Genomic DNA, 12,928 nt, shown 5'->3' on the forward strand with positions numbered 1-12,928 from the left:
CCCTGGCCAGGCCTGCTACACCCACGAAAAGCTGAGAGCCGAGCAACACACAGGGTGGAAGACAGACTTCCGTAATAAAACTTTACTCTTACACAAATCTACAGCTTTTAAACAGTAAAAAGGGAAGCCCCACTGGTGCCTAGAAAGAGGACTTGAAGCAGCACTCAGGAAACAGGGCGACTCTGGCCACCAGGCGTGTGGTTACCGGCTCTGCTCAACTGTAAGACACACAGAGGGGAGGCCAGTGAGACGGGGAAGAGGGCCCCTGTCCGGCCCAGCCCCCCAGCCCCACCCCCAACACTTACTGTATGTAGAGATGTCAATTTCTTCAGGAAGTTCTGCCACGTTCACTTCAAACCTGTCCTGAACGTCATTGAGGATTTTGGCATCATTCTCATCGGACACAAAAGTGATGGCCAGACCTTTGGTCCCAAAACGTCCCGCACGGGCCACCTGCAGGGTGACAGGAGCAGGGGGTCAGGGGGGTCAGGTCACAGGGACACAACATGGAGATCTGAGGACAAGCAGGGCCACATCCCCACTCACCCCCACCCTGGGAGAGGGCCGTGAGGGAGCTAACAGCTCCGTGGAGGCACTCACTCGGTGGAGGTAGGTGTCTGAGTCCTCGGGCATGTCATAGTTGAAGACGATGTTGACTCGCTCAATGTCCATCCCTCGACCAAACAGATTGGTGGCCACCAGGATCCGCCGCTGGAAGTCTTTGAACTGCTGATAGCGTGACAGGCTGGGCACAGGAAGAACAAGAGGCGGCCGTTAGACATGGGGTTCCCGAGTGGCACTCCCCGTGAGGGGCCGAGGGGCCTGCTGCGGGCCCGAGGGCGGCACCCACTCACCGCTCCTCCTGCGCCATGCCCCTGTGGATAGCGATGGCCGGGAAGTTCTGCTCCACAAGGAGCTGGGCCAGGGCCATGCAGCGCTGCACCGACTTCACGAAGATCACCACCTGCGAGGCAGGGAGGCAAGAAGCGGCGGTCAGGGCCAGAGCCCCCGTGCGCCAGCCTCGCCAAGGCCCGGAACCCCGGGACAGCCACGCGGTGTCACCTGGTTAAACTCCAGCACGTCCAAGAGATCAAACAGCTTGCGGTTCTTCTCGCTGTCCTTGAGCTTGACGTAGTACTGCTGGAGTCCGTGTAGCGTGAGCTTGGTCTCATCGTCTACAAACACCTCCATGGGCTGTGCAGGAAGGGGCAGGCGGGGCTTACTTCTGGGCATCTTGCCTGCCCAGAACCTTCCGGCGAAGGACTCCACGTTGCGATGCTTCCCAGAGGGCCTGCGTACCCCGATAAATGCCTCTCTCCCAATCGTTGATCTAAGCTCGGCTCTGACTCAGGTATAGATCAAGCTCAGCTCCTAGTCTGACAAGACACAGGAGGGAAGGAAGGCTCCGGGGCCTCCCGGCATTCTTGTGCGGTGAGGCAAGTGTGGGCGTCCCGGAGCAGCAGCGGCTCAGGACACGGAACCGAGGAGGGCCAGAGGTGCCGCGCCGAGGCCGTGGCTGGCTGCCGTCCCACCCTACTCACGTCTTGCATGAACTTCCTGCACACGGGCCTGATCTCCTTGCTCAGGGTGGCGCTGAACATCATGCACTGCTTCTCGTGGGGCGTCAGGCGGAAGATCTCCTGCACGTCCCGCCGCATGTCTGGGTGGGGAGGGCAAGAAACAGGTGGGCGTGAGCGCCTGCCATGCGGGGACCCCCACCCGAGACCAGCCCCAGCTCCTCCCAACCTGTGCCAGGGAGTCGTTAGCGCCACGACGAGGGCGGCGTGAGCCGAGTGGAGGGAGGGGCGAGTCCCAGGTGCCTGAGGGGCTGGACTCGGGGCGGGCGCGGGAGGAGCTGCCATCCACTTACACGCCGCCAGAGCGGAGCAGCCGTGCCAGCGCGCCTCGAGCCACGCTTCAGGGAGGGGAGCCTGAGGCAGAGACAGCCGCTGGGGTGAGAGCTGCAGCTGCCTCCCGGGACACAAGCCCCATCTCCCACTGGCCCTGCGGGGCTCACGGAGGGCAGGCAGGGGCCCGGAACTAACCCAACGGGCGGCGAGGCCACAGCGTGCCGAGGGCTGGCACGGACACACGCCCGGACTCAGTCAGCTCGGGCTCGGAGGCAGGTCACTGTGCCGAGGCTACAACTCTCCCTGGAGTCGTCTACAGAGGCCTGTGTGCCAGCCACCCACGTGACCCTGCCCTGGGGCAACCTTCGGCCTGCCCTGACAGGGCCCACCTGGCTCTGAGGTCCGGGTGGGGGGAGGGGAGCTGTGAGGATGGCGGGGTGGGGGGCGGGGCGGGCCTCCAGCAGCTCCTGGACCCAAGCAGGCCACTCACCCAGCTGCTCCAGCATCTTGTCGCACTCGTCCAGCACGAAGTGCTTCACGTTCTTCAGGTTGAGGCTCCTGTTCCGTACGAGCGCCAGGATCCGGCCTGGTGTCCCCACCACGACGTGCGGACAGTTCTTCTTCAATACCTCTTCATCCTTCTTGATGGAAAGGCCCCCGAAGAACACGGACACCTATGTGGGAGGAGAGAAAGTTCCTTTCACCTGTCTAAGGGCTGAAGGCTCACGCTCGCTCCCAACTGACAGCCACCCGGCCCGTGGCCCCGCCAGCTCAGGCTCCAGCAGCACCCCCGGGCCTAGTGCCTGGGGACCAGAGTGGCCTGAGAGTCTGGCCAGGACTCCGGTGGAAAGCAGCCCCACAGCTGGGACCGGCACAGGCCTCCGGAGGCCGTGCATAATTCATCCGGCTTTTAAGGAATGTAAACCACCGCAAACCTCAAAGGCAGCCGCTGCGGCCAAGCTTAGTAAACACTGGCCGGGCTACAGCCGGGGCAGCAACGTTGCAGAAGACCACGCAGTACGTCCAGCCTGAGGGACTTACCTTGACGCTGGGCATGTACTTGGAGAAGCGTTCATATTCCTTGCTAATCTGGAATGCCAGCTCCCGAGTATGACACATGACCAGCACTGTCACCTGCAGGCGGAAGACAGACACTTTAGGCAGTGTCCCAAGTCCTACCCCAGGCAGAGCCCACTCTAGTGCCCTCCCCTGGGGCCCCATGCCCACCGGGCTCTGGCCGCTTGAGGGTGTCTGCCACGCTGCTCCCCAAACCTCCGGCTGCTGGAAGGTCCGGTCCAGATGCTCTAGCTTCTCCCCACCCTTCGCCTGTCATTCACTCCCTATGTCCCCCCAGCTGGTGAGTGAGGCTTGTCTCCTGCTGCCAGGATCCACAGTGAGACCTAGCTGGTGAGGCAGCCCCTACCAACAGCTTCCTGAGTCTGCTCTCTGGTCAGCTCATGACCACCCGAAGGCGGCTGCTGCCTTCAGGCCCATGACGCCAAGGGCTGCAACCACCACAGCCTCCCACTGAATCTCCCTCTCCCTCACCCTCACCCTCACCATCGACCCTAAGGAGACAAGGGCTTGTGCACCCACACGCAGCCCAAGGGCGTGTGTCCCCGTGTGACAAAACAACACCGGAATGCACCTTGATTCTCCTCCAACAAAATTCACTTAACAGGAAACGACTATCAGTGGCAACAGCAACCAAACCTCGTTAGGTACAATCTCACCTGTGTAAATACGCACACTCTAGAAAAGCACACGACCAAATAACAGCTGTGAAATCTGGAGACTAAAATCGTGGGCACTTCTCAGTTTCTCCTCTTGGCTTATCATTTTGGGGCGGTATTTTGTCACAACTAAGTACCGTACTTAATTTTAAAAGCCCACAAAGAGGGGCACCTGGGTGGCTCAGTCGGTTAAGTGTCCGACTTCGGCTCAGGTCACGATCTCACAGTTTGTGGGTTCGAGCCCTGTGTCGGGGTCTGTGCTGACAGCTCAGAGCCTGGAGCCTGCTTTGGATTCTGTGTCTCCCTACCTCTCTGCCCCTCCCCTGCTTGCACCCTGCCTGTCTCTCTCCCTCTCTCAAAAATAAACATTAAAAATTTTTTTTGAAAATTAAAAAAAATAAAATAAAAGCCCACAAAGAGAACGCAGCACCAGGAAGTTTTAACAAGGGAACCCGTGGCTAGCGATCCTCACGTAGCTCGGGCCCAGCAGGGAGGGCAACCACCTACCTGTCCGTTGACAGGCTCAATCTGCTGCAGGGTGGCCAGCACGAAGACGGCCGTCTTGCCCATCCCAGACTTGGCCTGGCACAGGACGTCCATGCCCAGGATGGCTTGGGGAATACACTCGTGCTGGACTGAGGGAGAGAGCACGTGTGAGCGGCCAGAAACCAGATGCTCCCTCTGTGCAGGCTCCTGGCCAGGCGGCTGAGGAGGCCACAGAGAGGGCGGCGAGGAGGTTCCTGGCAGGGAGAACCCAGGAGGCATACCCTCAGATGGATGCTCAAAGCCACAGTCCACGATGGCCCTAAGAAGCTCCGGCTTCAGCAAAAAGTCCCGGAAGCCAGAGCTGTGGATGGAAACGTAGGAACCCTTGACGTCTTTCTTGGGGGGAGCAGGAGTGCTCTCTGGAGGAGCCTGGGGCTCTTCATCTTCCTCGTAATCCAGAAGCTCATTTTCCACATCCTGTTCCGCCATGGCGCTGACAACAGAGGAGGGAGGAAGGGTCGAGGGAAGCGAGTGAGTTTGAGAAAGAAAACTGCCCCGTCCAGGGAGAAGACCGCCCAGCAGCTGCAGTCTATGGACACAGGTCGAGGAGGGACAAAGCACCGGAGCCATCTTCCGAGCTGGTACAGCTGATGAAGCCAAGACGGGGCCAGCGCTCTGACCCCCCCCCCCCCCCACACACTCCCCACAGACTCCTGCACAAGGTCCCACCCGCTCCTCCCGGGCAGCACCTCCCAGCCTCAGCTTGTCCCGGTCACACCTTCACTCCTGCACCCCCTCAGCTTTCCCCGTGCCCCTCTCCGCCACACTCACACACGCACACACACCCCCGGCTCCAGGGCCTCCCTCTGCTCTCACAGTGAAATCCCCATACTTCCCCATGGCTCTCGCATCCCTGTGCACTGTCCCCGGCACACCTCGTTCCACAAGACCCCTCTCAAACCACCCGCAGCCTTGTCTGCCCGCTCGCTCATCAAGCCCCTACCCCAAGCCGCACGTGGCCGCCGCCAGGAAAACTCTAATAAACCTCAGGCCACCTAAGCCAAAGGAGGCCCCCTCCCCACCACTCCGCAAAGAGTCTACCGGGCCTGCAAAGGATAGGACCCCTGGGACCAGGAGATGTGGCTGCCAGGACGCTGGAGAGACCCGAGTCTGTAGGAGCAGAGTCGCGCCCTGCCCCAGCTCCTCTCGCTACTCGTGGTCTGCACAGGGGAATAATTAAGCACTGTCATCAGCAGCCTTCCCACCGCGCCCAGGCCGCTAAGAACGAAGCGGAGATGGTAAAGAGAATTAATACAGTTTGCTCCCTTCCTGCCGTATCCAGTATGGGCACAGGACCTACCGGGCGCAAGCTACAAGGGTCCCAGATGTGACAATATGGTCTTCTGCCCTCCAAACTCCATCCAGCCTCCAGTCTAGACAGAGAGGATGCTGAAGTAGTCCCTCTTCTCCCTGAGCCGGATGTGGAGGGTCCTGGGCCCACTTTCTGGCCCTCCTGTCACTCATTCTCTCTGTGACTTCATCCAGCCCCAGGGCTTTGACCACCTCTGTGCAGAGGCCTCCCAAACTTGTGTCTCCATCGGGTCACAGCTTCCCTCAACAACAGACTCCGTTACCCGACTGCCTCTGCCACATCGACCCTTCGAAGCTGAACTCAAAATCCCAAGAGTAAAACCCTCCGTTCCTTCCTGCAGGCCTGCTTCTCAAAAGGGGCAATTTCATTCTCTCACTGGCTTTCTCTCTCTCCCCTGTCCAATCAGCCAACAAATCCCAACAGGACAATTAGGCCACTGCTTGCCCCTGCTACCTCACTGGTCCCAAGCTACCTCCACCTTTCTTTTTTAGAATTAGAACAGCTAGGGGCTCCTGGGTGGCTCAGTCAGTTAAGCGTCCGACTTGAGCTCAGGTCAGGATCTCGTGGTTTGTGGGTTCGAGCCCCGCGTCAGGCTGTGGGCTGACAGCTCAGGGCCTGGAGGCTGCTTCGGATTCTGTGGCTCCCTCTCTCTCTGCCCCTCCCCTGCTCGTGCTCTGTCTCTTTGTCTCAAAAATAAATAAAATTAAAACATTAAAAAAAATTTTTTTAGTAAAACAAAATTAGAACAGCTTATTGAGATATTCACATGGCATATCGTTCACCACTTTCAATGTCCCATATATCGGTTTTTAGTATTTTTTTTAACTTCTTAATTTTGAGACCAAGAAAGCACATGTGCACAAGCAGGGGAGGGGGAGAGGGAGAGGGAGGGAGAGAGAGAGAGAGAGAGAGAGAGAGAGAGAGAGAGAGAGAGAGACAGAGAGAATATGAATCCCAAGCAGGCTCCACGCTGCCAGAGCAGAGCCCCATTCGGGGCCCCATCTCACGAACTGCAAGATCGTGACCTGAGCCGACATCAAGAGTCAGACAGCCAGTTTTTAGTATCTTTACTGTAGTCAGGGATAAGTTCAACGACCACCACAGTTGGATTCGTTACCCATTTCACTCAGTCTTGAAAAAGACCAGACCCTTTACCTCTCATCCTTCCCCCCTCAGTCCTCTGGGCAACCGTCAACCTACTTTCTTTCAGTTTGCTTGTTTCTGCCGTTTCTCACTGCAATCAACATACAATATGCAACCATCTGTCCTGCCCGGCTTCGCGGCTTCGCTCACTCAGCACGTTTCCACGTCCATCCACTTTGTGGGAGGCATCAGCACCTCACTCCTGCTCCTGGCGGAACACTCCCCTGTGCGGGGCCGCCACTCAGTCCGTTGTCAGTTGGTGGCTCTGGGGGCGCCATCATCTCTCGCCTGGACGAGGCTCACAGTCCCCCTGTTTTCCATCCCCCTCCATCGTCTCTCCCCACAAAAGCCAGTGGGAGCCCAGTAAAAGCGAAGTCGGAAAATGCTCAAAATCCCCCCCCAGGCTCCTACTGGGCTCAGAATAAAACTCAGGGGTCCTCAGCCTGACCTACCGGACCCCACACAAACTGACCCCCCCCACACACACCCACCACGTTCGAATCTCATCTGCTCCGTCACCCCCACTCACCGGCCTTGCCGCTGTGCCCCTCACGCATGCCTCAGCCCCTTTGCACCTGCCATGCCCACTGCCGGCAGTGGCCGTGAGTCCCCCCCCCCCCCCCCCCTCCTTCAGGACTCTTGCTCCAGGGGCATTTCTGGCAGGCCCCAGCTAAAAAAGCACACTTGTTCAGGTCATGCCTGCCAGCCCTTTGGCCCAGCCCAGAGCCTAAAACAGATAAGCACTCACACACAAAGGCCCAATGAATAAAATTAAGATCGAGGCCTTCAGGCAGAATTTAGGGGCTAAAGCCAGCGTCTGCCCTCCTGATTGCTGAAAAAGGCAACCTGAACAGGAAGGGGCTATTTCCCAGGCAGCCGAGAAAAGGGGAGGAGCCAGGAAAGGTCGGTTCCAAAGCACCACGCCCTTGTGGGGAATGGAGAGCAAGACTGGCTGAAGCAGAGGCAGAGGAGGAAGCTCGGCAAGCCGGTCTGATCGAGGGCTCTCATACTTTATCTGCGAAGCAACAGGGAACCACCAAGGAGGTTTCTGAGGGGAGTAATGGCCCAAGAGCAACTTGCTCTAGAGGAGAAGACGAGCGGGGAATGAGACCAGCCACGGGGAAAACCAGTCACCAGGAGAGAGGATTAACCAGGGTGGGGGTGGTAGGAGGGAACAACAAAATGGCACGCTCAACAGGGCAGCACCATCTCCTGGGCAATCCCTGGGCAGATAACCGCTGGGAGCCGCCTACCCTGAGCTCCAAACCTGGGTGGCCAAGAGCGGACGGTGCAGTCAAAACGAACACAAACGTCAAGTGAAGTCTTTTTGTTCTTACAGGGGACAGATTCAGGGACAGCCTGAGTTGGAGGCACCAAATTCTCTAGGAAGTGGCTAGATGGGCTCTAAAACTCAAATGAGACGGGGAGGGAACTGGGGGAGGGGCGTTTGTCCCACCCGGGGGGGGGGGGGGGGGCTGCGACGGCTGCGGCCCCCGGAACAGATCAACTCGAAAGCGGACACCCGGAAAGTGACAATTCAGGCTAGCTCACGGTACCCATTCATTCTCAAGTGCCCCAGGAAGACTTCCACCTCAGGGTTCGCCTCGGTGACATCTGTTTTATTCTAAATCTCTGGAAGCCCGAATCCCCTAAACACATAGCAACAGCACAGCAGGGTGGGGGAGGGCAAGTCCCTCGACTCGGAGGAGCCTAACGCGTCTACAAGGTCGGGATTCTCCCACCGCAACTCCAGACCCCGGCGCCCGGCCCCAGAGTCCCTCCCCAAACGACTAGGGGGTCTCCTGTGACAGACCTTCTCCCCAAGTCAGGCTCGACCCGCGGGCCGCCATGACAGCCCACTCCCGGAAGCGGGAACGAGCCCAGCGCGCCAACAGCTACCACCCCCCCCCCCCCCCGCCTTGCGCATGCGCCATGGCGTTCAACGGCCGCAGCCGCGCGCGGCGGACGCCCCAACCGCCCCCCACTTGTCTCGCGCCCCTTCCTCCTCATCCTCCCCTCAACTCCCAGGGTCTCCCCTCGCCCGCTCGCCCGCAGGTCCGACGTCTCCGCACCGCGGCCCCGCGCTCCGGGTGCTTCGTTCACCTGGTTCCACGTTCGCCTCCGCGCGCTGTGAGAAGTGCCGTCCGACTCTGGCTACCGGTCTCGCGCCCCGACACGAGCCACAACGCTTCCTGCCTCCTGCGTCGGACTGCGGCTCTGCTCACTGGACTGCTGGCTTTTCATTCAAGGAAGGCGGAAGCGGTGATTGGATGCTGCAGGAGGCGTCTGGAAGCTATTGGTGGAGAGAGGAAAGGGGGCGTGCCTCACGCCTCGGCTTCATTGGCCAATCTAAAAGTAGGCGCCCTGGTCTAAGGCCGACGTGAGCCCGTGCGCTGTCACGTGATTGGGGTTTTTCCGTCGGTGGGCGTCGACATATTTAGTACTGGCAGCGGAAGCCGGCTTGATTTGCCAGTCGGCTGTGTATCATCTGTCTGTTACGTGGTTTTACGCTGGGCATGGGATTCAAGGCTTTCGAAGTGGGCATCAACTCGCGACTTCTTGGTTCTCCGGGGTGAGCCCGTGAAAGGGTCCCTGAGAAGGACTGGGAGGTCGGAATGTCTCCAACGTGGAGAGGACAGGCTGCACCCGCAGCGGGGAAGGGACCGCTCGGGGCCCAGAGAGAAATGCGCGTCATCAACGTTTCCCATTTGCTGAGAGTCTTGTCAAGGGTCAGACTCTGTACTAGTGGCCATGCAGGCTCAGGCCACAAAACCCAAACCAGGATGTTTCACTCATAAGACGTTTTGGATTTTAATTTATCCTTGTATTACATTTTCCCAACCTTACCCCCCTCCCCCTGCCTTGTACTTTACTGAGGAAAAATTCATAAGAAAAGGTCCCCTGATTTTTCAAGATTGACAGCCGACTGACGATTGCCCAGTGAAGATACAGAACATTTCCATCACCCCAGAAAGTTCTGTTGTGCCCCGGTCAGGTCTACCCTCAGCCCCAACCGGGCAAAACACTGTGTGGATTTCTATCACTATCCATGGGTTCTGGTCTCGAATTTCAGATAAACAGCATCATGCAATAGGTTGTCTTTTATATCTGGCTTTTTGGCTCAACAAAATGTTTTTTGACGTCTGGTGCTGCATGTACTAGCTTTGTTTTGTTTTGTTTTTTGTTTTTCCCTTGCTGAGTAGTAGTTCACCCTGTGGCTATGATGGGGTTTGGGAGTGATGGTGGGGTTCGGAGCCCACGGCCCAGAAAGAATTCTTGAAGACGTCTTTGGTGCAAAAAGGTGATCTTATTAAAGCACAGGGACAGGGCTCCTGGGCGGAAAGAGCTGCACTGGGGTTGTGAGAAGTGACTGCTTGTATACTGTGGAGTTGGGGGAGGTCAAGTCAAGGGGAAGGTTCTTTTCTTTTTTTAATTTTTTTTAACATTTATTTATTTTTGAGACAGAGAGAGACAGACCATGAACAGGGGAGGGGCAGAGAGAGAGGGAGACACAGAATCCAAAGCAGGCTCCAGGCTGTCAGCACAGAGCCGGACGCGGGGCTTGAACTCACGGAGTGCGAGATCATGACCTGAGCCATAGTCCGAAGCTTACCCGACTGAGCCACCCAGGCGCCCCAAGAGGAAGGTTCTTAAAGGGACTTCCATATGCTAAAGGAGACCCAGATTACTGGAGGCCTAGCTACTGTCAAGCTAAGGTGGTTTTTTCCCTCTAGCAAAGCATTTTCCGTAAGACGGGGGGGGGGGGGGGGGGGGGGGTTCCTGGAGATGAGGCTATTGAGAAGATTGCCCTTTTCTTGTAATATTACTAAGATGTTTGTAAACTGATGCAGACTGTCAGTTAACCATTTGTTTTCTGTCCTTTCCTTTGTTCTTGGGCAGCCAGGAGGGCCTGAGGAATGTCCCACGTGTCCCACCTGGGGGGATGGTGGGGGGTGGGGAGGGTGTGCTAGCTTGTGCTTTGCCCTCTGCTTGCCTTATGCTCCCTCATCATATCCCCCGTGAACAACTTTGACCCTTAAATCGTTAAAGTTGCTGAAGGTGGAAGGTCTCATCTTCCTTAGCTTCTTCCTGCCGAGTAGGGGCGTAGAGATGTCCCTACCTGTGGGTCAACATCGGTCAGTCGGGGAAGGTATAGGAGAGTCACAAAAAGCGGAGGCAGCCGAACCCAACGCGGACCACGGTGTTGTATGAACCTTCTGGAGCAGAAAGGATCATCTGGTGGCTTGAGGTTATGGTAGCAACGGACTTTAGCGTCTGCCAGTGAGATTTTTAGATGTCAAGCTCGAAGCATCCTCAGATGGAGTGGGAACAGGCAGCAGGAATCAGATGATTCTTTCTGGTTTGTAATTCAAATGTCTGTGGTGATCCTTCTGAATGCCCCATTGTGAGAGGGAATTGTTAGTATAAATTGGGGAAAGGAGAATGAAAAAAAAAATGTGCAGCCATCAATTTTGTTTGAAGAGGAGGAGTTGGCCGGAATCAGAAGGCACATTAGTTTGCTCATTGGTTTCCTGTGAAGGAGGTACAAGTTTTATTCGATATATGTGAGCCCATGAAGAGTGCCCCTCTAAACTTTACTGCAGTGGGAGTACGTCATATGACGCAGTAGGGGCCCTTACTTTTTGGAATTAAATCCCCTGCTATATTAGAGTTTCAATCCTTTAAATAAACCAGGTCTCCTCGGCTTATAGGGGGTGGGTTTCTAGTAACGGTCACATCAGGCTTAGGGAGGATATGGTTTGCATATTCACTTAGAGATTTACGAATTAACCTGGCTTCAAGTGAGAAATTTAATAAAACACCACAGTCTTTATCTATTGATAGGTCTAAAGTGAGAAAAGCCTTTTGATACACAATTGTTGGGGGAACCCATCCTGTTTTTTAGTTGTTTAAATAATTATATGCCCATGAGGTGTTGTTATTATCCCCAAAGAATAACAAGCACAGGGGAAGGTCTATACATGAAACATTGTGGCAGTTTTTCTGTTTCGCTCAAGTTGTTCAGCGTAGGCAAATAACAAACATTTAAAGACAATCCGAACTAGAATTTAGTATCTAAAGGTGCATTGTTGAAGCATAGCTTTTTCTCTCTAGAATCACCCGTTTGGAGACAGCCAAGTCAAAACTCATTTGTAAAAACAGGTACAACTTTAACTTGGCCTACCTATTTACAGAAGTTCATCAAGAAATAGCAATTGGGGGCGCCTGGGTGGCGCAGTCGGTTAAGCGTCCGACTTCAGCCAGGTCACGATCTCGTGGTCCGTGAGTTCGAGCCCCGCGTCAGGCTCTGGGCTGATGGCTCGGAGCCTGGAGCCTGTTTCCGATTCTGTGTCTCCCTCTCTCTCTGCCCCTCCCCCGTTCATGCTCTGTCTCTCTCTGTCCCAAAAATAAATAAAAAACGTTGAAAAAAAAAATTTAAAAAAAATAAAATAAGAGTGACAAAAACTGTAATTTTCTTCATTCATCCCATGTTCCTAATTCTTGTTCAGTTTGAATCCAGCTTTTTAGTTTTGGAAATTCTTACCCATTTTAGTTTTAGGATTTTAAAGATGTTAAATACCTGTATTTGTCATAAAGGTCCTTTTTAAAGTTTTTTGTTTTGTTTTGTTTTGTTTGAGACAGAGACAGTGTGAGTTGGGGAGGGGCAGAGAGAGAGAGAGAGAGAGGGAGAGAGAGAGAGAGAGAGAGAGAGAGAGAGAGAGAATGAGAATCCCAAGCAGGCTCCACGCTGCCAGCACAGAGCCTGATGTGGGGTTCGAACCTACAAACCATGAGATCATGACCTGAGCTGAAACCAAGCGTCCACGGCTTAACCAACTGAGCCACCCAGGCGCCCCCTAAAGGTCCTTTGTAAATCTCCTTGAAAATGAAACATGTTTTGTTAAGAGCATCAGAATAATTATAAATGACAAAATCTCAGAAATAGACATGGCGAGAGTTCATTATGATGCAATTGATGAGGTAATGCAGTTATTCCTGTGATACATTGTCAAGTGAGGACCTTATACCAAAACACTAAAACTTTAGGAATCGCATATATATTTGAGTAGTGACAACACTTATGCAATACAACCTAAGGTTTACCATTATTTGACGGTGCTTTTCCAAGTAACTGCATACCAATAAAAAGGCCTAATTGGTCCAAAACACTTCATTTACAATTTAAATCTTGGGAAGCTTGTTAAAACCTTGGTTAAAACCTTAGAAATTAAATAGGAGTACAGACCACTACAAAACTTAAAACTAAATTATTTATTCAACCAAGATGGCAAAAAGAAATTGAGAAGGCAAATGCGTAGGGTTATATAGTTGTTAGCAAACCT

At 54.9% G+C, this 12,928-nt stretch overlaps 1 protein-coding gene across 2 annotated transcripts; it reads right to left on the reverse strand.

Moving 5' to 3' along the window:
* Positions 1–67: 67 nt before the first annotated feature.
* DDX39A (DExD-box helicase 39A) lies at positions 68–8,818 on the reverse strand. 2 transcript variants are annotated; one of them, XM_060633564.3, is made up of 11 exons: positions 8,688–8,818; positions 4,351–4,562; positions 4,091–4,218; positions 2,892–2,984; positions 2,341–2,524; positions 1,542–1,660; positions 1,063–1,194; positions 855–964; positions 601–745; positions 306–453; positions 68–218 (listed from the first exon to the last, which is right to left on the reverse strand). In XM_060633564.3, exons 2-11 carry the CDS (start codon positions 4,556–4,558, stop codon positions 202–204), a joined length of 1,284 nt encoding a protein of 427 aa, XP_060489547.1. In that variant the 5' UTR covers positions 4,559–4,562; positions 8,688–8,818; the 3' UTR covers positions 68–201. The 2 variants fall into 2 exon arrangements, with proteins under 2 accessions (XP_060489547.1, XP_060489546.1); XM_060633563.3 differs by lacking the exon at positions 8,688–8,818 and adding an exon at positions 8,398–8,482.
* Between the last annotated feature and the right edge of the window lie 4,110 nt (positions 8,819–12,928).

This window comes from Panthera onca, chromosome A2 (genome assembly GCF_046562875.1).
Source record: "Panthera onca isolate mPanOnc1 chromosome A2, mPanOnc1 haplotype 2, whole genome shotgun sequence".
NCBI lineage: Eukaryota > Metazoa > Chordata > Mammalia > Carnivora > Felidae > Panthera > Panthera onca.

Excerpts from the sequence above, each read along its gene's own strand:
- DDX39A (XM_060633564.3), bottom strand. The coding sequence starts at position 4,558 with ATGGCGGAACAGGATGTGGAAAATGAGCTTCTGGATTACGAGGAAGAT. Across the intron at positions 746-854 it reads GGCATGGCGCAGGAGGAGCG|CCTGTCACGCTATCAGCAGT; the intron begins GTGAGTGGGTGC and ends TCCTGTGCCCAG. Across the intron at positions 454-600 it reads CAGACACCTACCTCCACCGA|GTGGCCCGTGCGGGACGTTT; the intron begins GTGAGTGCCTCC and ends GTCACCCTGCAG.